We start from the raw sequence: 27,577 nt of genomic DNA on the forward strand, positions 1-27,577 counted from the left end.
CCATATCTATCTCAAAATCACTCATCTTGAGTATTTTTCTCTAGATGTTTGGTTCATAATGTATTGTTTTATGTGTTAGAGCCTCTGTAGAAATTTCAAACATCACTTGCATTTTCACCAGTTGAAATGTACATATCACTGTTAGAGACCGTTTCTTCCAGGCTACTTTCTTCAACAGAAACATGGGACAGTTTGTCATAGTTTGTCATTAGATGGGATCCAGGGTCCCTGAAGAAAAGCAGCAACACTTAAGTGGTCTGCTGATAGGTAATTTATCACAGAGGCCCCAAGACTTTTTATCACCTTAGAAGATAAATGTGTATCATCACTTAAAACTAAAACACAATTATTCTTTCATGGTAAGACGTGAAATAAAACACCCTTTCTAGGCTGTTGAATGCATGGTACAATTAAAGATCATGATTATGCTTTTCTGAGGTCTCTGTGTATGTATTTAAATTTTATACTGATCAGCTCTTTGCTGTATTTCCTAGGATTCAAGTGTCCTGTTTGCTCCAAGTCTGTGGCGTCCAGTGAAATGGAAGTTCACTTCATCATGTGTCTAAGCAAACCTCGTCTCTCCTATAATGGTAAGCAACACATTTGTCTATTTCTGTAGTTGTGTTTTTTCTTTAGATGGCAGGAGGCCTGATCTCATCCTTGGAAAGAAAAGCCAGTCTCATTACTGTGCTAGTAAACAGTGAACGGATTTTCTCCAAAGCCTTTAAACATGAATGCACTTTTCCATATTTATTGGTCTTCCCAATACTGTGCCAAGTCTCCAGTTTGTGCTGCTGTGCTGGTAAATATTCATGACAAAGTGGGTGGGTCTACAGACTGACACAAGTTGTTGAGTTCGCCCCTTCAAAAAACTAATAAATATGAATGAGAGGAAATGAGGAAAATCATAAAAATTCATGGAATGAGTTTACACAACCTGACATATTTAAACAGCCACATGTGATAAGGCAAACACAAATCAGGCAGCTCACACCCCTAATTGCAGTCATCTTGCTGTAGCATCTTTAGTTTCACAAGATGTCACTGGTACCATTTGACACCATTATGGCTGTGTCTGTGAACTACAGGTCGGATTCTGAAAGAACCAAAAAGCATAGTGCAAAGTTGAGAGTTTGATCCAAAAAAGCGACAGGAATTGGCCTTAATTTAGATGAAATCCAGTGCATTTGTCAATTTGGCTTGTTTGCTTTAAGGTGCTGAGACAGCTGTTAAAAATCTGGTGTGGACTAAAAAGGAATAAACTGTTAATCCCTTCAATTTAGGTTAAAGTTATGAATGGAAAATAATTTTTACAAGAAATATGCTCCATGCATCTCAATCTGGAGAGGTGTTGTCAAAGCCTGCTGTGACCCTGACTCATTGAACAGCACTGGCTACAATAGAGAGGCATTCACTAAATGTTTTCGAACAATTGCCTCTGTAACCAATCCGAGAATTTCAAGAATTTCAGCTTTATCAGTAGCCTATGAATGCACCTGCATATTTTTTGAGCGTACCTGAGTGTAGCAAAGGCAGGGGGATGAAGAGTGGATTTATTTCTCATGTTAGCAATGGCTTAAGTTGCTTTAAGGTAACTGAAGTAAAGAAAACATGCATAGTAAATTTAAGCTATTTTATTGAGTTGACTGTTAAAGACAGATTTGCTTTCCTAACATTTTTGTTTTTGAATATTTTATTTAACCCTTATTTATTATATATATTTATTTAATGAAGTAGATTCTTTAGAAGATTCCATTTTTCGAAGCCAGACCTACCATAAAGTTAGTCCTTTATTTGAGATGACAAACATACATAAATTAAAGTGATTTTAAGTATGATAGTGGGGATTCATCATTAATCCATGTCATGGTGAGCCTTATTTATATTGTTAGAAAAATACATCCATGAATTAAATAGTTTTGTTTCTTTAAAAATGTTTAAAATGTAATGATTTAAGCTAAGTCATTCTCTATACTCATTCAACTTAGAATTTTAGTTCAGAAAACAGCAAATCATGTTTCATACAAGAGTGGCCTAAAAATAAAACTAAATATTCTAAATTGAACTTCAAATTAACATATTAACATTAAGCCAACATGAAAACATTAGTTCACTGCATTAAATTTTGATTTGATGTTTTTCATTGTACCGAGAGCCCCTATGAACAAGGTGGTCCTGTTGCAAACATGACTAATAATCTTCTTAATCAATTTTTGCTTTTTCCCCTGCATGCTATCACACTAGCAAAGATAAATAAACACATACATTACAGTAAACAACTGCAGCCCTGTTACATATTTCCCTAAATGCAGGAATTGTGTATAGAAGGTTTTTAGCTGTCTACTTGCCGCACATTATTTCTGAGCGTTTTATTGCAATATTCCAAATTAAATGAGTTGACTGCCAAAAACCCTCCAATATCTGAGCCTTCAGCTTTTACCACATATTAGTTGGCAAAAGTCTCAGAAGCTCAGAAGATCAGAAGCTTGAGGTATAATTTTAGAACATAAACTAAAATACGTTTTAAATGAAAGCTTGGTCAGCTTTCATTTAATGTGTCATCAGACACATGGAATGTACCATCAATAACGTTGCGGATCTACGCTCAGTTTTCACTCACTGGGACTCCACGTGATGTAAAAAACCATGGTGTGTAACAGCATAATACAGTGCTGTCAGAGCCAGACATGTCTGGAATTTTTTTTCCTGTATTGATCGCCTGTGTTACTCTTTTAGCTCATCCCTCACTGTCTCTCTGTGCTGCACTGCTGTTTTTTCTTCTTGTTTTTCACCCACTAGTTGAATGATTGGATTTTGTGACTGCTAATCCGTTACTCCTTCATGTTTTGGTGGAATGATACCTGACGTTTGGAAATACAGGAAACAATCATCCAGCTGGAAACAATATAACAACATTCAAAGAAACTTATTCGATCACTGGCTAATACTTCCACTCGGATCCAGCTTGGACTGTTTTAGGATAAAATCCTTTTTAGGATATAATCCTAAAACAGTATATTAATCCTCCAGGAATTTGTTATGATTATGTTTAATTTCTGCAATTTTTCAACTTTATCCCTCTATACTGTCATTTAACCAGAGCTCCTTAGTTACTTTGTTAAAATAAAAGGATCTTCACCGCAGAAACATATGATAGGTCCACTTACATTAGAAAGACAAGAAATATTAGACTTCTGGGATTTTGTATGTAATTTGTGTGTGTCAGGAAGTCACTTTCAATATGCAGGAGACTTTTTGAACTTCTGGGATAGATTGGATCTCTCCCACAAGGTAGTTCCCTGATGTTCTGCACAAATAGAGGGTAAACACTCCATTACATAACAAAGTTGTGGTGGAAGACAAACAAAAGTTTGATACTAATTAACTACTAAAGTCTGATACTAATTAAATATTCAAATATTTTATAAATGAAAGAATTTCTTCCTACCTCATTGACCTTATTCTGCTGAGTGGCAGAATAAAACATGAGACTACGCCAGATGCATCTGACCTGCTCACTGGGTCTTAGCAGCTCAATTTTAGCATTTGATATGTTGACATGTTATCAAGAACGATACCATATTAATTTCCTTCACTGAAATGCCTCCTCATGTTTTCAATAGATATTATTGGCCCAGTACTATAAACATCCACAGCTGTCACATTAGTGGGGCTGTACCACTTTGTACTGCTGCTCATCTTCATGACATAAACTGCAGACTAAGTTGTTTTTGTTTTTTGGCAGTTAACATGAGCTTCAACATACTAAATAAATATCCAGAATTCATCTTTTTAAAAGCTAAATGATCAGTTGTTGCTGACTTGCCCTAGAGGTCCATTCAATAAACGTAATTCATGTTTATTGTTACTCTGTGGCCATAGTGATATAATAATATTGCTCCAGACACACTGTCTACCTTCGACTCTTGGCTTTATTTCCTTGTGCAGGCTGCTGTTTTAATTATGCCCTGGGTTGCTACTCCTGGTTGCTTTGGAGACACATGATTGACAGCAACCATCTTTTTATGACCACTAGCAAATATGTTGATTGACAGTTATATGTTTGACTCAAGACTGTGGATATGTAAATCTGATCTGCAGCCTGAAAGTCACCTTGTAGGGGCCTGTGTTTGTGTATCTACTGTATGCACAGTGGGAACAGTATTGTTGCCTTTCAGATGTTAATGGTACTGTACGCACACAGTCTAAATCATGTAAAGTTGTCAGAAGGAGGGAGAGGAAGGAAGTCATTTTTCGGCTCCACAAATAGATATCAACGAGGGGCACAAGGCCAGAGCAGTAAAAAGTAATGTAAGTTTCAAGCCTGCAGCTAAATTCAGGCTGAGGGAAAAGAAGATTGAATAAGAGAGACAGAGAGAGGAGAGTGAAAGTGTCTTAAGGAAGATGGGATCCAGAGTGATGGAGTACCCTGATGGCTGATAACGGACCAGAGGAGAGAGGGTAAAAGGAGAAAGGCTCGGATAATTCCTACGTTTTTCTCCAGCTGTGTCTGTCCTGTCACTCTTTATTTCCAGCAAATTACACTCTCATCCTCTCTCTGTACCTCTCTCTCCTCACTGAGCCTGTCTGTTCACTTCTGTTCCTGCTGTGTAATCTTTCTAATTTCAACATCTTTTGACTCTCTCTACCTATCTCTCACTCTCTGTTCTCTTGGGATTTTTGAGACCAACAAAACAAGGCGAGCCACAGCTTATCTCGTTTCCCAACATGCTCTGTCTATTGTCAATCACCTGGACTGTTGCACATCAGCACATCTATGAGCAAGGCCATTCTGCCTACACTTATTTGCAATGAAACAGATGCAGGAATATAATCACAGACTTGAAGACTGCATTGAATTCGTGGGGTTGAGCCTGATTTGTCATTTTTTTTGTAATATAAAGCTAAATGTTAAGATAATGGGTTTAAACGTGAAACTAAATACTTTAATAGATAATATTACAATACATGGATTTTACCTCCTTTGGTATATCCCTACCATGTAGCAGGTACCAGCAGGTGTTTTGAAGAGCATATGAATTAGTGTGCAGACTTTTTTGCTCTATTTGTGCTGTACCTGTAAGTACTACATTGCTGTTTTAATTGCAGTTATAAATGATGCTTAAGTATGTTTCAACCAAGGTTTAAATGAGTTACATTTGCAGGGGAAAAAAAAGAATAATAAAGTTTTTTGTCTAAGAACTAGGCCATTTCTCAATCTGCATTTTTCTCTGTGCTTGTGTTCTTGTGGACTTGTCAAACATTATCAGTTAAAGTCCAAGTATTGTTGCAATTCAAAATGTGCACCTAGCCGGGAATCAGAATGTATTGCAATTCTACTGCCATTCTTGGTGTAGAGTTTGAGCTAGTCTCAGGCCAGGAAACTGGATCATATATGTGGTGATTTTATCTAAATGAAGTCTTTTTTTTGCGAATTCGATCAGATTTTTTTCGACATGGTGAGAAATATTCTGTCAGACAAGGCAGTGGTTATGTCATCCGCCTGCAGCTCAGCTTTTGTAAGGATCTGACCGGTTAACCTCCACTGTCATGCTGGGGGACTATAGGCTGTCGGAATTTTATTTATTTGGAATTATTTTGCTGCCAGTTTGCCTAAAGGTAAAATGTACACATTTCATTACATAGTACAATTATCCGTGGACTATGCACAAATTCATATACAAAGTTTATGTTATATATGATATATGAACAAAACCTAACAGAAATATTTCAGTGTAAATTGAATTTAGTGTTTCTTTAATATAGGACTTCATCTATATAACCTAATCTATCTTTTGTCACAATCACTTTGCTTTTTCCTTTTCTAAAAAAAAGTTGCATTTTGTCACTGTACATCAACTACTATACAATTACACATACTGGCCACAACTTTAGGTTGTACTGTCTAATGCAGTGAAGCTTGTTTGCCTCAATGATTTTAAATAGGGTGGCCTCTTAATATGATGCACTCCAGTGCGACTCTATCAGCCACTATGACCATAATAAACAAACATAGTATTGTAAAAATTCTGACAGTTTAAACCTGAAAACTGACAAATTATAACCTTGTAAAAGTACAACCCCAATTCAAAAAAGTTGGGGCGATGTTTAAAATGTACGTAAAAACAGAATGCAATGATTTGCAAATCTCAACCCATTTTGTTCACAATAGAACATAAACAGAGACATTTTACCATTTTGTGGAAAATATTAGCACATATTGAATTTGAAGGCAGTAACAAATCTCAAAAAAGTTGGAACAGGGTGATTTTCTAGAATCTTGTCTAATTCTTGACAGATGCAGGATTCTAGCTGCTTAACATTCCTGGGCCTTTGTTACCGGATTTTTTTGTTTATTATGCATTGAAAGGTCTGGACTGCAAGCAGGCCAGTTCAGCACCCAGACTCTTCTCCTGTGAAGCCATGCTGTTGTGATGGATGCAGTATGAGGTTTAGTATTGTCTTGCTGAAATATGCAAGGCCTTCCGTGAAAGAGGCATCGTCTGAATGGGATCATATGTTGCGTTAAATCCTCTATGTGTATTTTAGCATTGATGGTGCCTTTCCACATGTGTAAACTGTGCACGCTATAGGCACTAATGCAACCCTTTACAATCAGAGATGCAGGCTTTTGCACTGCCCGGTCATAACAAGCTGGATGCTCCCTCTCCTCTTTAGTCCCCAGGACACGGTGTCCATGGTTTCCGAAAACAATTTCAAATTTTACTTCATCTGACAACAGGACAGTTTTCTATTTTGCCTCAGATCATTTTAAATGAGCTTTGGCCCAGAGAACACGGTGGCATTTCTGGATCGTTGTTACGCCCCCACCCTGAAATGGACCACGGGAAGTGGGGGCAGTAACACAAGACATCCAAAAAAAATAATAACATTGGGCAGAAAGTGAGTCATACCATTTATTTTCTGTGAGTCATGAAAAAAACAACAAAACAAAAGAGTGGGGGAGGTCAGGAGCGGGAGGTTGTGCCAACTCAAAGAAAATAATAAAAGAAAACAGCTCTTACCTGCAGCATGAGTGAGGAAACAAAAACTGAAAACAAAAGCCTGGCTGTCTAGGCTACAAACAGCTTCCATTTAAAATACAATAAGGCACCAACCTCTTAACCTAGTGTCTCTAACAAGGCATTTCATGTGTGTTGCATGTGTAAAGGGTACCCAAACTTACCTACATCCAGCATCCCACCCCATCATAATCAAAGAATACAGAGGAAAACAAGGCAACGCCCCAACAAAAAGCTCACAAAAAATGAGAGAGACCAGGCAAAGGAACTGCCTGCTTTTGTAAAAATCCTTGGCAGCAGATCAGGAAAGCCAGTGGGTGTGGACCAGTTAGGTTCAAATACACCAATCAGTGAAGCCTCAACACCTGGAATGAAGACAAGAGAAAAAAAAAGAGGCAGAGAAAACCCACAGTGCCACCTACCCTGGCACGTAACAGTAGTGTTCACATATGGCTTCTTCTTTGCATGATACAGCTTTAACTCAGATTTGTGAATTGCACAGTGAACTGGGGATCTTTAAAGTTCTCACAATTTTATATTGAGGAAGATTTTCTGAAATTGTTCCACGATTTTTAATGCTCCTTATATACCCAGTCGTGTTACTGACCTGTTGCAAATTAACTCAATTAGTTGTCAACTGCTCCTACATTGGTTTCTGATTGGCTGCAATTACTTTTCCAGCCTTTTGTTGCCCCTGTTCCAACTTTTTTGAGATGTCTTGCTGCCATCAAATTTAAAATGCGCTAATATTTCCCATGAAATGGTGTAATGCCTCAGTTTCAACACCTGCTATGTTGTTTATGTTGTATTGTGAATAAAATATGGGTTGATGAGATTTGCAAATGATTGTATTCTGTTTTTAATTACGTTTTACACATGGTCCCAACTTTTTTGGAATTGGGGTTGTAGACTTAATGGCAGAGGTGATGTATTGGATTGAATTAGATTATACAGGTGTAACTAATGTGGTGTAATCTATTATATCAGAATCCAATGCTCACTAGAGGTCTTCACAGCTCCACTCCTAGTATCCAAGACCTGACCCATAACCAAGTGAGACTAGAAGCAAATTATACTTCTGGTGTGCTATGGACCAATTATACCATGGGTCAGGCCTTTATGTCGCTATCTGAGCCATCATCAATAACTTGAATAACAGTTAACAGTTTCCCACAGGTCTTTTTTGAATTGGCCCCAGAAATTTGGACCCATACAGCCCTCAAAGGACTTTATGTAAACTGTGTTTAAAAACAGCTAAATATTTTATTTTAATAGTATTAGTTGTTGTATCTATTCTTAAAGCTAGAATATGCAAATTCTGCAAATCATGGTAGGACTGCTATGATACTCAAAGGCAAAGCACTTTGATCCTCCCATCCATTAAGCTTTTCTCAGTCCTTCACCTTGTTGAGTCCGCTGTCTCAGCTAATGCAGGAATCAGGAGCGTGCTACATAGCATGTGAGTCAGCCATAGTGACGTTTTCCAGCAGCTAATTCTGCAGTAGCTTGAAGTGTCTGTGCAAGCAGAGAAGTACAGTAGACCCTAAAGTGCACTGATTGACAGCACTGAGTTCACATCCTTGACACAAGTCTTCCCTCATTGGTTAGAAGAGTGAGTCTAGTATATCTAAAAAAGTTACATATTGTATCTTTAAGGCGTGGAAGTGCTGAAAAACCGCACAATTACTCTACTAAGGCTGAGCACGTTCAAAGACTCTGCTGACATTTTCACTGCAACAAATAGGTGAAATAACCTCACAAATGTGACACTTAAAGTTTCTTCCATAAATCCAAATGTAGTAAATCAAATGAACAAACCACAAACCAAAGGTTTTATTTGTGTCTCATTTTGCCTATTTGTTGGTACAGTGTGTGGGCCAGTTATGTGCATGAGTTTGTGTGAAGCAGGTAAGGGTTATAGGTAGCACACTGAATCCACGTGAGCTGACCACCGGATCTTTCCTGGGCTTTGACTTTGCATGATGATATTATAATTTCTCCCACTAAATTTAGCCCCTCGCAAAGAGAGTGACGGGGAGCCACAGACAGGAAGAGAAGTCAGCAGGGTGGAATGGAGGCACAGGAAGCAAATGGTGAAAGGCAGTTTTCCACTTGCAGTTCAGGTCAATGTAAGACACAGAGTACAGAAAGAGGGAGTTTAGTGCCATGATTCAGAGAAGCAAAGAATGACTCCTCTAACTCAGAATTGATGTGAAGTTGCTGGATGCCAAATATCTGTTGGCAAGTCAGCAGACGGGAGAGACAGCTGAAAGTCAAGAGGGAAACAAGGGCAGGTGAGAATAGAGCTAATGATTGAGTCTGCACAACCGGAGAGCTGGGTTACACTCATCTCCTATCCCAGTTTGTTACATACCTGAGATATGCATTGCTTCATTGTGTCTTGATATTGTACTGTACATAATTATGACTTTGGTTCTTTGGTTTTATTCTCTGCTACCTCTTTGCTTCACTTCTTTATATTATTTGTTCCAACTGAAAAATTATAGGTGCTGTATTTCTGCCTTGTTCAGCCATTTACTTTATAATGAGCAATAAAGTGAGATTTTAGTCACTCATAAACCACAGTTCTGTGTTTGTACCATCTCTGACTAGAGGCTTGGAATCAAAAGCAAGATTAGTGGAACCAGTGGTTAAAATTCAAACAAGCTCTTTACTTAAGTCCAGCATGGTTGGCATCTGTGAGTCAATCTGGATAAGCAAAAAAAAAACATTTCAGATAAGGGTCAGGTGGGCGAAATACGATGCAGCCAAAGGTCAGGATCAGGCAGGTACTAAGTAAACCTAGTAAACTCACTGCAAACTACAAACTAGACAAGTGCTAAGTTGATCTGATAATCAAATACAGCAACAAGTCAGGTTTATGTACACTAAGAGATATTAGCACAATAAACAACAGGTGTGCAGATGGGAAGGGAATTCAGGGACACAGAGGTAAAATTAGCATCTATACAATCAGAAAAATTCAATACATTTTTGGAATAGTGGCAAAAAAGTATTGCCATAATTTTTTCAAAAGACCATCGAACAAAAACAAATGTACTAATGAGTAATTTGTTTGAACTAATTTGAAAACAGCCGACATTAGTTTGGTTTCATATTTAGCTGGACAACTGGTTTTGAAAATCTCTGTTTCACTCAATCTAACAATCTATTGATTTTGTGTCTAAACCTAACCAAAATACAGTATAAACTTAGGATTATTACAGTAATCAGAAAATTTTGCATGTATTCTTAAAAAGCGCATGGACAAATTACATGTTCAGTCTTTTGATTGACAGACTGGCTTATAAAACATTATGGCTTCTGGACACCACTAACAAGTCTTTCTACGGGTTTTCTATGTTGTACAGTGTGTCACTACCTTCTGCAGTGCAATGACCTAGTTTGAGCTCTGAGAAACAGGATTTCAGGTCGCATGCTGATTCTTACTATAGCTTTAGGATCTTGGAAACCTTTATAATTATATATTATATATTATAATATATACATATTATATAACTTTACAAAATCTTATAATAAACTGTAAAATTTAGTTGGAGTCAGATTAGCTAGAAAAGGGGTTACGTGTCTCTGTGTCATCTAGGTAAAAGCTTCTCAGCTGTAGTTTAACGGTAAAAGTCCAGTACTGAACAACCTTTTTCACTTGATTAAAAAAGCTGGGGTCAGTTATTGATTCAGATTTATCCTTTATACACCCAAATAGAAACAAATCGTGTCACCTATGGACTTTATAGCCTTTTTGGCAACTGATAAAGTAAATTTTAAGCAAGACAAATAGGAAAGCTATTAGGTTTTTAAATGTCTGTTATTTAATCCTCTTATTTAATCACAGGTGCTCTGTGTTTTCAGAAGGGAGATGGGGACAGTGATTTGCAACAGAACAGGTTAGGTCAGGAGAGGTGAGCGATGTGAAGAAAGAGGGAGGGTGGAGAGCAGAGTTATGGGAGTTTGTTGGGGAACTAAGGTGATTTGTAGTCAGAACACATTGGTTAGGCTTTTAGTCCATCTCACAAAGTAACTCCTCTTCTTTTCTTCTCTATCTATCTATCTATCTATCTATCTATCTATCTATCTATCTATCTATCTATCTATCTATCTATCTATCTATCTATCTATCTATCAAGGCACAAATGAGAAGCTTTAACGAAGTATAGTTACTCAGTTATCATGCCTATAGGGAAACTGCACTGATTGTCAACTTACTTCCTATGTTTCTAGTTTGGGGAGTACATGTATGCGACATGTACAGTACATGTATGCGAATGACTTCCATGTACTAAAATAACCTGCAGCTTCTTGCTGAAAACTCCTCTAATGTCATAAACTCAAGACTTTGTTGTTGTTTGTTTGTTTGTTTGTTTTTGTCTTTTTGTCTTATCCCGTGAGTTCAGGGTCACCACAGCAGATCATTGTCCGCATGTTGAATTGGCACAGTTATTACGCTGGATGTCCTTCCTGACACAACCCTCCCCAATTTCTACCGGCCTTGGATCGGCACTGCCCAGCTGGGGAGGGAAATGGGCTGTTAGGGTTTCAGTGTCTTGCCTAGAGACACTTCGACATATAGCTAGGGCCAGGGATCGAACTGCCCCCTGTCATAAACTCCAGACGATGGATGTAAATTAATAATTTACTCCACAATAACTTTACAGAACCTAAAACCAAAATTGAATCTTGTTTTTTTATTGCTTGTCAGTCTGCAGCCTAAATTGCCTTCTGTCTCTGTGCTGTAGACCTCTATTGTTGTCCAAAAACTATACAAACCACATCAGTCAGACACAACACTTAACCACTGGGTCGCATGTTTCTTCATTCCAAAATGTGTGGTCTGCATAAACATTGTCCAAATTTATGTAAATTGCAATAACTCGACAAGATCTCACCGAAGAGCAGTTGACCACCCATGTTACTAGGAAATACCAATTTAGTGCATGTGGGGCAATATTTGTTAAAAATATGGCAACCAAAAATTTCTAAAATTATCCTTAAGAAGGATGTTTTATATCACTTACATGTTAATCTTAAATTACAATCGTCTTTTAAATGTTTAACAGCTGCAGTACTATTTTACTGATATAATCTCTCAGTTCTAGAGAACTCCTTTGTTTATTGTGATATTGCGTACTCTTACGATTTACTTCAACATTTAGTGGTTTAGTCATTCGTGTGATGAACCCACTGAGAAATAATCCTTTCACTCTGCAGTTTCCCTCAACTCTACTGAGCTTTGTGGTGTCTTTAATCTTGTTGCCGCTTTAATGTTTGGCTCATTTCCACAGCTTTTAGCTGCATTAAAGGATGCCTTTTGAACTTGCTTCTTTTGGTTGTAGTTTGGGTAGTACGTGTACATAAATGCTGTTAAACTTCCCACTGAATTCCATATATCAAAATATCTCGCTGCTTCTGACATCACTTGAATGGAACCTTCATTAAAATAAGTTTCTTTTTCTTGTTATTATAAATGTGTTTTCTAAACTGTAGGTGAAAAAGAGTTTAGTTTTATTTTACAAGATGCGTGAACATCTTTAATATAAAGGATATATGGTTACAAAAATAAAATAAAAGCTGGCAATGTGCCTTTGTGCTCGTAGATCCTGTTGGACAGCATGTAGACCATTTAAGACTTTACAGTGCCGATATTAATTTCCCTAAGTATATAGGTGGAAATAAAAATAGCCAGTGTTGAATTTAAGCATGCTGGACAATCATATTTTATTGTTCTGGAAACAGACTTAAGGCTCCTAATTCATTATGAAAATCTTCCAACCACTACATCAAATGTGTGCACTGAACCAATTTCCAATCCTATGTTTGATATGCTGTCTGAGTCTGAAATTGTTGTTTTTGGTACATACTAATATGCATTCTCCTCTTTGTGGCAGTGATTCACAAAGTGTGTGTGTGTGTGTGTTTGTGCGTGCGCGTGCATGTGTGTGTCTGTGTGCTTGACACCTTAGATGATGTGTTGACGAGGGATGCCGGTGAGTGTGTGATCTGTCTAGAAGAACTGCAGCAAGGGGACACCATAGCCAGACTGCCGTGCCTCTGCATCTACCACAAAAGGTGACATATACACACACACACACACACACGCACGCACACATACACACACACACCCAAAGATTTGAATCACTGCCTGTATTATAATTTTGCACTTCTTGTAATTAAATCCTCTCACTGGACAGTACTGCTTGCCTATGATGTAAAGGTTACTCATACAGTGTGTTACTCATATGCCACAGGATAATAAAGGTGTGGCAGGTAGCATTTCCAAAGAATATTGTGCCACGGTAACTTTGATAGAATGGTGTAATTAGTATAAGCAAATGAGCAGGCTGAAGATGATTGAAGCAGCACAGTGTTTATCAAAGGTGTAATTGCGTAATGTGTATTACTGTATATATTTTCCATCTGACCATATTTATTAGCTAGTGACAAACATAAACATATTAAGATAAGTTTATTTTAGGCTTTTATCTACAAAAACACAACATTGGAGGCTCCCAGTCGAAAACAAACGTATTGATTATTATAATTGATACACACAACAACTTTAATCATAAACTTATCAATAAAAACTATAAAATAAGTCCACCGTTTTGCAGTGCATTTGCACACACAGTTACTCAGTACTGTTCTTGATAAAATTAATTAAAAGCATAATTTAGGATATTAAAATCTAGGACTTCCACACTTCTGGTTTTATTAATTTATTTAAAGTTTGAAATAACATCTTTCAAGTGTTTTTCTGTATGTGAAGGATTGTTCAATCAAAATGACACAGCAAACGTTCATCACACATTTCCAAACATTCAGCCAATCATAATGTGTGACATCAGCTGTAAGCGCAGGACCCTGAGCCAATGTGGAGGACCGAGCTGATATGGTACCTGAAGCGGCACTCACAACTATGTTCACACTTATTGTTGCCAGAAATGGAGCTTGACTGTGATCCTCCATAGGAAGCATGCTGTGGCCATTATGCTTTGCCTCAAAGTGCTTCAGATGAAAGACGTACAAGAGGTCAATTATTGATGTTTTAAATGTAAAAAATGTAATTATAAATTGTAGAAGAAATTGATTAGAACATTACTGGAACATTTTCTGTGATAGTTATATCAAGTTTTACTGTAATCCCTCAGATTTAAGTATTAATTCAATTCTATTCAATTCAACTTTATTTATATAGCACCAAGTCACAACTAATTATTAATAATAGTTTATCAGTTTAATTAAATGCAGCACTGTAGTTTGCACCTTTATTCGGTATAAGTTATAAGTTATAAGCTTTTTGTCAAGTTTTACTATGGCAAAGAAACAGACACTTTTTTATATTATACTAAAGCTGTGTCAACACAATCGTTTGAAGTAGCATCTTTTGAAGTAAAAAAGTGAAAAAAACAACACTAAAGAAATAAGAATAAATGATTAAAAACAACCATACAAACAATAACCTATTGTAACTGTTACTATAACATTTATACTTAGTAATATGCTGATCAATGGACATAGGGAAACACTGGCATAAAAATAGGCCAATCGCAGGGATTAAGAGTATTGACAGCAGGTAAATACTACACTGGCCTGCTTACTAGTCAATTCATAGATATGTCCCTTAAAAGCTTAAACTACCTTGAAGCCTTGGTCCACCATGTTCATGTATTGACTGACAGTCATAACCCCCCCTCCCCCCATTACGATAAAAAAACACTAGTAGTACCAATTTGCTTACAATAATATAATGTACTGCTATACTAAAACTGTTTTTCAAAATTAATTCTTCTATTCATATAACCATAGTTTAACTATAATAACATTTTGAATGCAGAATTTGTGTTCTTCCATTACCACACACATTTACTAACAGAACTGCTGTATGATGTTAAATGATTCCATAAAACATAGAGAAAGTGTGAAATGTTATGAGCTTTATTAAAATAAAGTGCATGTGAGTGTGTTGTAACACTGCTGTTATTTCCCCTTTGGGTTTCAATTATATTTTGTATATCGTGTATGTTCTACTAATGTGGGAGTATATGGATTTTTTCCAACATGCCTACGTGTTACTTTAGCAACAATCCTCTATAGTACTGAATCCATTAAAACTTCATTATAATTCTTTTGTATTTGTAGAATCTCCTTTGCTTCATTCTTTAGTAATTTGTGTAATTTTAATATTAATATAATGTTTAATATTGACTGATTGTACAGAATAACACGTGTGTGTATTTACAGGTGTATAGACACATGGTTTGAGATCAATCGGTCCTGCCCTGAACACCCCTCGGACTGATTGACCACAAGGCCCACTATGAATACTGTTCGAGGTGAGCACATTTGAAAATAATGGATTTGATATCGTTGACTGGATATAAATTCACTGTAGAAATGATATTGCTGCGGTAGGGAAGCTTTTAAATACAACCAGAAATTATATTAATTTGAATATAGATATGTTTTGAGTATTAGAATTACCATTAGGATAACTAATATAATAGTAGTAGTATTTTAACAATACTTTAACTAAGCTAAATCTCCGGCCATGTGAGTAAAACTGTGAAGCTGCATGCTAATGTTAGCTCAGCATGGCCGCTCTGAGCAGTCCGTAGCAACACAGTAAAATTCTTCACTACAAGTACTACTTCAAATCTTTTATTCCAGTAAAGGTACAAAACGGATTGTCTACTGCTTATACTGTACAAAAGTACAAAATACTCCACTGCAAAAACAATGTATTAAAAAATTATGTTAATGTAAATTATGTTAATTATGCAAAATGTGCACAGTAAATACTAAAAAGGGGTCAGTTGCTACTATTGGTAAAGGTGGAGCTGATTTTATCCACTTTTGTGCTGACAGATTGTTAACCTATAATGATACATGAGCATTTATTAGTTTATAATATTTTTATTACAAAAAAACAAATTTAGTATTTTAAATAAAGTTTGTTAATTTTGTGATAGATCAGTGGCTGTCATTGCTTACCACATTGGGTACCCTCTGAGCAATGCTTAAATATTTTCAGGGTTAATTTTAGCTCATTCTTCATGACATAGTCATGGGCCAAGTCTACCAGATTGCCATGAGCTGTTCTTCTGTCTTCAATCTATCCACATGTTTTCAATAATTTTTAAGCCTGGAGCCCAGGAAGGCCATGGTAAAAAAAATCACCTTATTCTATTATAATTTTGTATACACACCTTGATCAATTTTGATACTTGTTAAGATAGGAACATTTGTACGAACTAAATGTCCAATAAATATTATGTTGACTAAAAAATAATACCCTTTGTTTTACTCATTTAGCCATTTTAACATGAGGAGATGCAAACTTTTTCACTTAACTGTGGCTAATAAGCACTTAACAAAATGAATCTCAGTTTTGCACATTTATTTTCATAGCTACAAGTTAAAAACATTTTAAATTTGTTCTGATGATGACTCTTTATTAAAAACCAGATGTTCAGCAAAGACATTAGGTTTTAACCCTGAGTTGTTGAGACATTTCACATTTCACTCTCATTGACAAAAATGTCAAAGCACTGGTGTTGGGGATCACAAAACTCATAAACTTTGTCCTCTGGGCACCATAAATGTCTGTACCAGATTCCACTACTTATTATAGATATCAGTCTGGACCAAAGTGTAGGACAGACTGAGCAAAAGACATTGCATCATAGAATTGTAAGTATGACAGAATGTTGCAACAATTAGAGAAAAAGGCCATTTTTAGTATTTTTAACAAGTCTCACACATGGAATAATACCAGCAATGACTTGTTTCTACTCAACATGATGTCCAACACAACCTAATTTTCTCATTCCCATTTAAAAAGCCTAAACTGTAAAACTAAGACTTTGACTCACTTTGACTTCTTTAATGCCATTACAGTTATGCATTTTTTCATTTCCTTGTCTGTCTTGTCTCTGCTCCACTCTTCCTTCTCTGTGTCTCCAGGACATCTCCTGGTCCTTCCATATCTGGACTTGCGCAACCAAATCTGATGAAACAATCAAACAGATCAACACATACTTATTCTGACAGAATCCATCATCCTAACCAAGATAATTATTACTCCTGAACTGAACCAAAAAAAAAAAGACTCTCAAACCATTGTACATTAGAGGGTGCCATTTTATGTCTGCTGAAGAGACTGGTTACACACTCTCTCCTTCCTTCCCCTCCCATGTGCAGTTCTACAGAGTCCCTTAAAGGGCTTCATCGGGCCTCAACTGCCCTTTCAGCTCAGCCATGGCCAGTTGCCTCCCTGACATGTTCAGGTCCTTGCAGGTCTCCAACAGCTTGTATCTGAATCCCTGCCTGTCAGTCATTCGTATCCAGCTCTCCTAAGGCCTTAACTGTGGAGAAGGGAAGAAGCAGAGCAGGGGAGGGGACTGGACAAAGAAGGAAGGAAAAGAAGAAGAAAATGACGGGAAGGACGAAGAGGACAAAACAAACAAATGGATTGTTGACTTGCTTGTACAAATATGCGGTGGTCCTCTCATCTCATTACAGGACTCTGACTCAGTGACGTCCTCTCATGACAGACTGGATCCCGGTGTGCTTCTTTATCATACTTCCTGCCTCAGTTCACCATCCTCACCAGTTTGAATCAAAAAAGTGGAATAATCCCCAAAAAGCTTCTTAGATCTAGTTTGTGCACACCTGGGCAGGCAGGGAGGGACAGGGGTGAGTGAAAAGAAAAAGACAACCCTGGGATGTCAGCTACTCTTGTATGTCAGGGTGGAGAGGCACTGTTCAGTACATAGAGGGGGACTTGGGGGGGGGGCGTTGGAGAGAAGCAGTGATAGCATGCTCAGTTCTGGCTGGGAGGGAGGAAGGGGCCAGCAATGTAGTTTACGCTCCTAGTGCGTGTGTGTTTGGGATGCCCCAGGCTTCACCCGCTATGTGTATGTAGATGACAACAGCTTCTGCTGAAGCCTATGGGTGTGTGTGTGTGTGTGTATTTGAGACAGCGTGAATGGTCAGTGTATAAGGCCTGACTGGGACAGTGCTGTGTGTGCCTGTGTATTGAAATGTTTACAGTCTAGATATCCATGTTCCCTGTGTGTGTGTGTGTGTGTGTGTGTGTATGTGTGTGTGTGTGTGTGTGTGAGAGAGACTGGCAGTCCTCCCTTTACTTTGCTGATGTTTACAGCTACAGAGAAGCAACATGACATATTGTAAATTAAACAGGTAACCTCTCTTCTTTCTTTTTAGATCTGCCAGATTTTTTCGTGTGATCACGATTAGTAAAATTCTCGTAAGAGGCTTGAGTGTGAGAGATTGTGTGTGTGTGTGTGTGTGTGTCCGTGCGTATGACTGTTCGCGCATGTGCGTTTTTGAGTGTGTGATTCATGCTACTGTCGGTTCCCCCATGTTGTGTTTCTGCTAGAGTAGGTCTGAATGACTTCGACAGGAGACGTGAGCCACTCAGACCTGGAAAAAAGGACTCTGAATTCCCACTGTGGGTCCACTGAATGTGGCTTATTTATTCATTTGTTCATATTTAACAATATTTGTTTAATATTCCAACTATGTGGGGTGTTACTCACTCTTCAGAATGCCAAGAGGTGATGTATGAAGACTACTACAAATCAACATACAGACAAACTGCATTTACAAAGCTATTGTAAACAAATGGTGGAATAAATTGTGCTAGATGACAGAACCTATTTTGAACCTTCATTCTGTGACCCAGATACAACTTACTGTACACAGCAGAGCAGCACCAAGGTTTCCGATCAGATATATTAATCCTGAGATTATTGTTAGCCAATGGACGTGCAGCAAATTATTATACATAGCTGTAAAAAGTATTTAACATCCTCTTGATTTCATCTTCTCTCTCTTTGTGTGTATCTCACATATAACAGTTTCAGATCCTCAATCAAAATCTAACACACAACAAAGGCAACCTGAGCAAACACAACTCATCACAAATACATGACAAGCTGCTTTTTTGGTCAAAAAATTGAAGTGTAGATATTTTTCCCCAACAGTTCCTCTGTACACTTCATGATAAATAGTCACAACAAACCTAGATGGTGTTGACTTTTGAAGGTATAAGTTACTGAAGTTCTTAAGTAAAACATTCATGGTTGGTGAAGCTGCCACTTTTGTGCTTTTATACCTGGGAATTTATGGCTCCATGCTCCCTTTTTTTATGTGTTACTACCAAGAAGTATAAAATTTAACACAATTTAATCGAGTCAACTCCCAAAGGGACCTCTGTGGTGCTTTGAAGCTGACAGGAAAACTGCCTAAGATGTGACAGGTTGGGAGTTACACTTGATGAATGTTAAAATCAGCTCAATTCGTTGTGGGGACCTTTATCACCTTTTCATAAAGCATAGTGCATAACGAGGCTTTATAAAGATTGCAAAGACAAATGTAAAGGCATGCTGTATAGGCACCAATAAAGATGAAAATTGTTTGGGCATGAAAATTTAATGTGAAATGAGTCCTCATAGGGACAAATCTATTGGGAAGCATTACCCAACTCTAGAGTTCCCCTCAGCTTTACAGAATGTGGTTTTTGTGTTCCCACCTTTATTTCTGCTCTGATAAAGCTTTAGGTGATTAAGCTCTGATGAAACTTTCATAACCTACCTGTCGGGCACCGAACAGCAGCCAGACACTGTTAGTGACTATAACTGTTGAACAGAGGGACCCATTCAGTGGTTAGAGATGTTAAAGGTGCACTTTTCCTCATTTTTCTATTAATATCATGTCACTAAAGTTAACATGCAGTACTGCACATGCCTCTAATTTCTAAAAAACTTACCTTCTAACACGTAGTAATAACAAGAAAACCAATTTATTTAAGAAGAATAAAATTTATAAAATGACTTAAAGCTCAGTGATACTGCGGTTTAGTTTTCAAATACAAAACGATTACATCCAATTTTTCTTGCTTTCTTCTACAACGACCTTGCTGTCTGCTGGTCCATAGCACTAACTTCAGTCTGGGGACATTAACAATGCAGATGAAAGTGGGGACTGCAGAGCTGAGAATAACATTTTTGTGAATGACATGCAATCACCCAGAGAGAAGATTTCCATTAGACGGGACAGTGTTGGGATGGTTACTTGTCAAAAGTAATTTAATACTTAATACTTGTGACTGTTACAAAAATGAATAAGTTAGGTAAAAATATTATTCTCAAAAGAACTTATTACTTTTAAGTTACTTTTGTGTTATTTTCACAAAACATCCCCATAAATGAACATTTGGACTATGGACCACCAGTTACCAAAATACTTTAAATATACAGTCAAATATTACCTACATATCTCTACAACATTTCTCATGCTCCTCATAACAGGTCCATTGCTCTAACACAGACAACCCAAACATTCAAGCATGCTACTCGCGTATCCTACTGACAACAGGGATTCAGCTCCAACTTCTACTGCTCTGCACCTTCCTTTTGCCGACTACCTGTGTATCATCAGAGTCTCTGTGATTGTTACATGTGAGTGGAGCAGAAAATGCACAAAACATTTCAGGGGAGATTCAGTTTGTCCAGATTACATTTATTGCCTTTAGTTATATATAAAAATCACACTATGGTATCACAACAATTACTATAAAATTACTAAACTGATGAGGTAATGCGTTATATTACTGAGTTACTGTGAAAAGTACAATATTACAGAGGAGTGCACGTTACACTAAGGAGAGGTTAGTGAATCTAACTAACCTAAAAGAGCGTGAATATTGGACTTCTAGTCATTAGACTGCTAGAAATAAACAAATGAACCCAAATGAATCCTAAAATGTTTCTGTGAAAACTGAACTGTTTTCTAACCTTTGCATAAAATCTTAAATAACATAATAAATCTTTAAAAGTTATAGTTTGTTCCACTGCCAACAATATTATTGTAGCTTTAAAAAATAGAAAACAATTAGCAATAGAATGTCTGAAGGCCTTGGCTACAAAGGTCACAACAACTACTGCAGCTGTCTACAAATAAAAAATTTTTCTCGGTATGGTCACCAGACTTTTTCCCCACATTTTATGACATCAAAGCATATTAAAGCACTTGTGATCATGATGTGGTTTTGATGCCTTGTGAGCACGGCTTGAAACAAAGTGCTGCAAGCCTTTTAGTACTAAGGTCATCCGTGTTTCTTATTAGGTTAATGACACACAGAGGGTTTGAGACAGAGAGCATTGTTAACTGCAGCAAAGATCAGTATCTTGGTGAGTAAGAGTCAGCCATAAAAGGCCAAATAAAACTGATAATTGCCTATTTGTGTTGCACAATGATGCCACTGTATAATGGCCTTCAGCTAATTAAGCGGATGAGCTCTCTGGTAAATGAGTTCTGGTTTGCAGGATGAAAATATCCAGTGAGTCTCTCAGATTTTTGACAGTAGTTCCACTGTAGTACCTGCACTCTCAGCTCAGACACACTGCTCCAAAAAACATTACCTTAGTTTACTATGGCTTTTTTTTTTGTTCATTTGATTGCTATAAGTTAATGACTAATTTTGCTTGGTGGGGATGTGAGTGGCGCTGTAGTTTGGGGGTGATGACTTCTTTGTGCAAACTCTGGGTGAGTATTAATAATGGCATATCCTCTCCGACCAACCGTAGCCCAATTTCGGACATTGTTAACCCGATCCGTTATGGAAGTCCGATTGGGTTTTTAATTTGCCACGTGTTTACCTCGGATGCCCTTTTTGACACAACCGTCTGCATTTATCCAGACTAGATAAGACGCTGGCTTGTGCCCCCTTGTGGTTGCATTAAGTAATAATAATGGTAGATAATCTATAATATCATGAATGTCAGAAAGATGGACGCACTCTCAGAGCCAAATTGTTAAGTTGCATGCCTGGGTTTGAATCCAGCCAGGGACCTTGGTTACATGTCATACCTTTTGTCTTCCCTTATGTTTTATATCTGCTCTCCATTTCACTTCATAAAATAAAGCACAAAGATGCCCCAAATATCTTTATATAAAATAAAGTAAAAATGGCTCACATCTCCTTCTTAGCTTTGTCAACTGGAGGTCTTCTGACAGACTACAGTAGGATTTAACGTTTCACTGAATTCATTTGTCATTTACCAACTCATAAAGGTGATCAGGACAATTGAGGGGGGGATAGGGCAAAAATAGATGCATGTAGCATCCAAATTTCCTTTGCTTTCTTTTTCCATTTTAAGTTGATGGCTATTTAAGATTGAGTATCCAGCCTTTGAAGTACTTGCCATAATTGCATTCTGTTTTGTGTTATTATAAGTAATATTAGTATTAGTATACATATTAAGATACTATAATTATTTTTTATAACTACTACAAATAGTACAAAAGAGGTCCTAAAATTTCTCATAGTAACACTATGACCTCTAATGGCTAAATTTGTAACTGCAATTGACTATTTATGGGGAAAACGTATTTTTAAATGTGTTATTAATTTCAGTTTGAGACTAGCATACTACCATGTTACACCTCATTAATGGAGTATATTGTGTTTGAAATGAATATAAACGTTATTTTTAGCTTGTAAAAATAACCACAAAACTTTCAAAGTTCGAAGAACGCAACAAAAGTGCAACAACTAAAGTTGAGAGCATAGGAAAAAGAACTATCAGCTGTGTACATTAAATAATTCTTGATTCGGTTTGATTAAGATTTGATCGATTGCTTTGGTCTAGCCCCAGACCTTCAAGCATTTCTCTGATTGGTCCACACGTCATGGCGCCAAAATAGCAAAGAGAAAAATACTGTAAACATAACAGAAGAAGCGTCCGCTCAAGAGTAGAGTACATTTGTTTGGTATTTTGGAGGTTTTTTTTGTGTTTTATTCAGACAAATGGATACACATTCGTATCTTCCTGTGCAGCCCGGAGTGGGGAAGGAGGAGAATTTCCTGTCTCTCGATGATATTTTGCTGTCTCATGAAAGACTTCCCGTCCGGACAGAGTGCACTTTCCCCCGGCTTGGATTCCTGGAGAAGTCGAGTGACACGCAGGACATACCGGAGGTCGGTAACGTTATGGTCGGAAAATGGTTTAAACGCAGTGTCAGATAAATTTTTGTGAATATTTATATCTTAAGGTAACTCTCTAGCACTTGTAACTCAAAAGGAGCACAGTCTATTTTTGTTGCGTAAAGAAACGTAATGTTAACCAAACGTCTTCCGTTTACTCTTTACTGTGTCCTCGTAGAGACGGATGCGGAAAGAATAGTACCATTGAAAATAAACACAATTAATAGTATATGAAATTATTTTGTGACACGTATTTGTATTTAGAGAAAGATAGGAGACATGTTAGAATCGGACAAAGCTGCTTCATTTTCAGGAACTTTCTCATTGTTATGGTTTACATGGACCCATGAGTTGTGTCATTGTAGTTCAGTTTTTAAAAGAACATTTAAATCAGTGTTACTTATGTGGCAGATGTTGGTTTGAAAGCTCTTCATCTACAATTAGCATTAGAATGTACATTACCTGTACGTTTCCTGTACGTCAGGGTCTGAAGATGGAGCTGCCTCTATGGCTCTCCAAAGGTCTGTATGAGAGGAAGAGGAGGGTCCTGTCTGTTGAGCTCCCCAAGGTGTATAGAGAGGGCTGGAGGACCGTGTTCAATGCTGACCCTAAGGTGGTGGACCTGCATAAGATGGGGCCCTACTACTATGGCCTGGGATCCCAGATGCTACACTTTGACAGCCCAGAAAACCCAGATATTGCACAGACACTGCTGCAGGTGAGCAACACGCACAAACAGAAACACAGATGAATTCATCAAAAGTAGCAAGAAGTGTTTATACTTGTGTAGAACAGTTTATCGTAGTATCTAGGTCTACAGTTGACAAGTATCAAAACATAATTATTAAGTCAGAAAGGGGCTCTTGTTACTCATGACATTTCTGCTGATTTCTTTCCTTCATTAAGGACACAGCAGGTCTCTGTATATATGTTAATGGATTTCTGAACACAGCATGTAGCTGGGAGGCGAGACAAACCTACAAGGAGAAGAAAAGGACACACACTTATGATAGTGCAACATTTAAGAATGAACACAAGATTAATTTTGCACCCATTTTAGTTTTGTTCAGCTAAAGTCTGTGCTTAACTGTTCTGATCCCTTTTCACTGCCACATGTGTAGAAAAACACAGAGTATGTAATAATATTAACTTTTATAGACATCACTGCACTACTCTACAACAGCCCATTTAGAGTCAGTGTCAGTCTCTATGTAAGACTTGCTTGTGAGTAGAAGTTTGTGATGCACACCTGGTTCCTTTTTGGATGTAGTTTCAAGTTGCAAAAATATGTTAAGCACCACAACCAAAGTTGAGCTTTGCAAAAGAAAAAAATGATGATGCATAAAAACATATGATAACTCAGTGTAAAAGTCTACTGCATGTCTTGTGACAGATGCATTGGATTTGTCTAGATAAACATTGCCCAAAATACGATACATTGTCTTATACAAGGCAAGTAACATTTCCCTGAATTAATTCAAACAGACCTGCATTGTCAATTAGTTATGTTTTATTTAATCAGGAAACCTCTTTAAAGATAACCGGTCATTTTCTAAATTAATCATATTGTCCATAATTATCAACATTCATTTGTGCATTAGAGCTCCATTGTTTAATTAGAACTGGACTGACAACATATTATTCAGTGGATTTATATTACCATTAAAAGCTGTGATTCTGTTTAGCATCAGTACTCAGTGTTAAAATATGTTCATATATGTCATAGGTTTTCCTGCAAGGACAAACAGTAAAATAGGCCGAGCCTAAAGCTTAGATTTCATTCAGAGTGAGCTTTTTAGCTGATATGTTAAAATCTGCAAAAAGTCGGGAAACCCTATTAAACCACAAAAGTATATCATCATCCTTATATTTTTCTTCTTTTTTTTATCATTATCATTATCACTGTTATTATAATTAACATGTTTACTTTCAAATACATATTTTTCTTCATTAGGTGAACCTCCAACAACTTAACATTCTTTGTTATTACCCCCCAAAACACTTCAGGGACAGAAATGTTCATTGTTTTCAGTCCAGTTTCCAGTATTTCTAACAGCTCACCCTCTGTCTTTTAAACGTTGACTCTGATAAGGCCTCAAGAAGAAATCACAGTAAGCACTAAGTGTTGTAGTCTATACTCAAAGCTAGTCAGAGTAAATCTGTATATAACACATGGAATGTCTGCAATAAAATGTTATTTAACCCATTACAGCTAGGGGGTGCAATCAGATCAGAATCCATATTAGAATTCTGGGTGTTTGGTGCAGCTGTTACAAGGCAGATTAAAACTAATCTTATTGTCTGATATACAGATACATGTTTGTTGTTGTTTCTGGTGTGGATGGTCCAAAACTACTGTGTTTGTAACTACCAAGAATCAAAGAGTGAGGGAAAACACAGGTTGTCATTAAGCCTTGGTTGGCCTGCGTTCAGTAATGTGTACTGCAGGCAGCATGTTTAAACATAAGAAACCGAAATATACAGGTGTATAATCTATGGCCAGGCTTTAGAAATCAGTAACATAGCAGAGGCTGGAAATTTCACTCTTATGTTTTTTCCAATATTTGTAAGATAATGTTTTGAAAATGTTTCTGCCATCTAACATGAAATTGTACATATCTGAAGACATAAAATATATCCAAGGTTCTTCATATTGTTGTGTACCCAGACATTTATCGGTCGGTTCAGACGGACCATGGATTCATCCCAAAATGCCTACAACGAGGACACATCCATGCTGGTGGAGCGTCTGGACTGTCTGGAGAAGGTTCTGTTCAGGTCCGGCCAAATTGGACTCCACAGCTTCCAGAGCTGGGAGAAGGGTCAGGCCTCACAACTCACCGCCTCCAGTCTGGTTCTCAACTACCGGAAGAGAAAGATCAATGAAATGCAGCCTTGACATGCAGCTGCAGTTAACACACCAAACACAGGTCCTACTTTGGTCAGGACTTCAATGCATGGCAGTAAAAGTTGACTCTCAGACTAAGTTGAGTTTTTTTTGCTCATGGACAAATTTAACAGCAGAGCCGTGGGCAATTGCTGTATAGTGTTTTCCATCCATTATCACATGCTTTGACATTGATGGTGTAAAAACTGACTTATGACAAAGTTGATTTGTGATGCACATGTAGTTGATTTATAATATGAATATTGACTCCTTGTCATTTTGGATTGTTTTTATCATATAGCAAGTAAAGATTCCCAACATGTGCTGGTTATGGTTTTAAAATTACAAAACGTTTGCTTTCTCTTAGGGCTGTCAATGTTAATGCAATAGTAACGCATCAACAGAAATTCCTTTTAACGCCACTAATTTATTAGCTGCCGCTAACACAGGTTCGGTTGTTATGACTCTTTGGCTCACTGGTACATTGCTTGTGTGCGATAGATACTAAAAAAGATCAGTGAGTGATGGTGACTGATTTCTATTTTTGTTTTAAATGTAAGATAGTGAATATATGAGGATTTTTTTCATTTTATTTTATGTAGCTACTAAATAGATATTAAGTCTGTGAGTTTGCTGTTATAGGAATTATTTAATCAATTTTCACTCAGTTGTCAGATCAGTAGGAACCGCAAGTTAGTACCCTCACTTTCCACTCTTATGTTGATAAACGTATAAAAACCTGGAACAATGTCTTGGAAAAACTTGGAAAATTATAGCAAATAATGGTCAGATAAAATGTGTGATAATTTGCAGTTAACTATGGGCAGCCATGCGATTAATCACAATAAAAAATAAATTGGTAGCCCTACTTTTTCTATTTTCTATCATTACAGATACAAAGTGTAGCAGTAAAATGTCTATTTGGACACTGTGTTCAGTCTATTCCCACAGTGTAACTTCTTCACTGAAACCCGCATACACTTCCTTACCATCGTCTTAACTGAATTCAAACACAATGCAGCAGATGGGTAGATGATTCAAAGTGCCAAAGCAACACGATCAAATGTGATATGGGGAAAACTGTGTGTTGAGGTCCACTTGTAAGAGATAACAGGCTTGGTCTTTTTTTTACCTCTCCAGGGTCTGTGATGTCTTTACTAGGAAAGGAAATGTTTTTATTACCAATTCTAAATCTAAACTTTTATACTACATGACCACTACTTTTCCCATATGGTAACAAAGTGTGGAGGTATTTTTCAAATCAGTAATGAAGTGAATGACTCCAATCAACAAAAAAGCTAAACACTGCATTGATGCCAGTGACCAGCAAAATTAATTATTTATATGTGACTTAATAATGCTACAATATGCAAATTAATGTTACAACATATTTTCACCATTTTCAAACCACTTTACATTGCTTTTCATTAGCACTGGAATAAGTTGCACATTATAGCTTTAAAATAGTGCAACCAGTGTCAGGGGTGTTTAATGTCCCGCTCCTCTGGTTCAAAACTGTACGTTGAGGTGTCCTCAAAGGGGCGGCTGTAGCTCAGTTGGTAAGGCAGTGTCTCTGGGCAAGTCACTGAACCCCCAACAGCCCTTTCTCATCCCAAGCGAAAAAAAAGAGGGGTCCTCAAG

The 27,577-nt window shown here is 37.2% G+C and overlaps 2 protein-coding genes across 2 annotated transcripts in view; both read left to right on the plus strand.

Annotated features, from left to right (window-relative positions):
* The window catches only part of znrf1 (zinc and ring finger 1), a 54,941-nt gene extending 36,227 nt beyond the window's left edge, over positions 1-18,714 (plus strand). The window contains exons 2-5 of the mRNA XM_067501611.1: positions 495-590; positions 13,001-13,106; positions 15,279-15,370; positions 17,001-18,714. Coding sequence (XP_067357712.1) covers positions 495-590; positions 13,001-13,106; positions 15,279-15,336 — 260 coding nt within the window. The 3' untranslated portion in view covers positions 15,337-15,370; positions 17,001-18,714. The remainder of the gene's footprint in view (positions 1-494; positions 591-13,000; positions 13,107-15,278; positions 15,371-17,000) is intronic.
* A 4,026-nt stretch (positions 18,715-22,740) lies between these two features.
* On the plus strand, positions 22,741-26,777 carry gins3 (GINS complex subunit 3). Its single transcript, XM_067501612.1, has 3 exons — positions 22,741-23,043; positions 23,534-23,767; positions 25,718-26,777. Exons 1-3 carry the CDS (start codon positions 22,873-22,875, stop codon positions 25,946-25,948), a joined length of 636 nt encoding a protein of 211 aa, XP_067357713.1. The 5' UTR covers positions 22,741-22,872; the 3' UTR covers positions 25,949-26,777.
* The last annotated feature ends 800 nt before the right edge of the window (positions 26,778-27,577 follow it).

This window comes from Channa argus, chromosome 4 (genome assembly GCF_033026475.1).
Source record: "Channa argus isolate prfri chromosome 4, Channa argus male v1.0, whole genome shotgun sequence".
Classification (NCBI taxonomy): Eukaryota; Metazoa; Chordata; class Actinopteri; order Anabantiformes; family Channidae; genus Channa; species Channa argus.

Excerpts from the sequence above, each read along its gene's own strand:
- gins3 (XM_067501612.1), top strand. The coding sequence starts at position 22,873 with ATGGATACACATTCGTATCTTCCTGTGCAGCCCGGAGTGGGGAAGGAG. Across the intron at positions 23,044-23,533 it reads ACACGCAGGACATACCGGAG|GGTCTGAAGATGGAGCTGCC; the intron begins GTCGGTAACGTT and ends CCTGTACGTCAG. Across the intron at positions 23,768-25,717 it reads TTGCACAGACACTGCTGCAG|ACATTTATCGGTCGGTTCAG; the intron begins GTGAGCAACACG and ends TTGTGTACCCAG.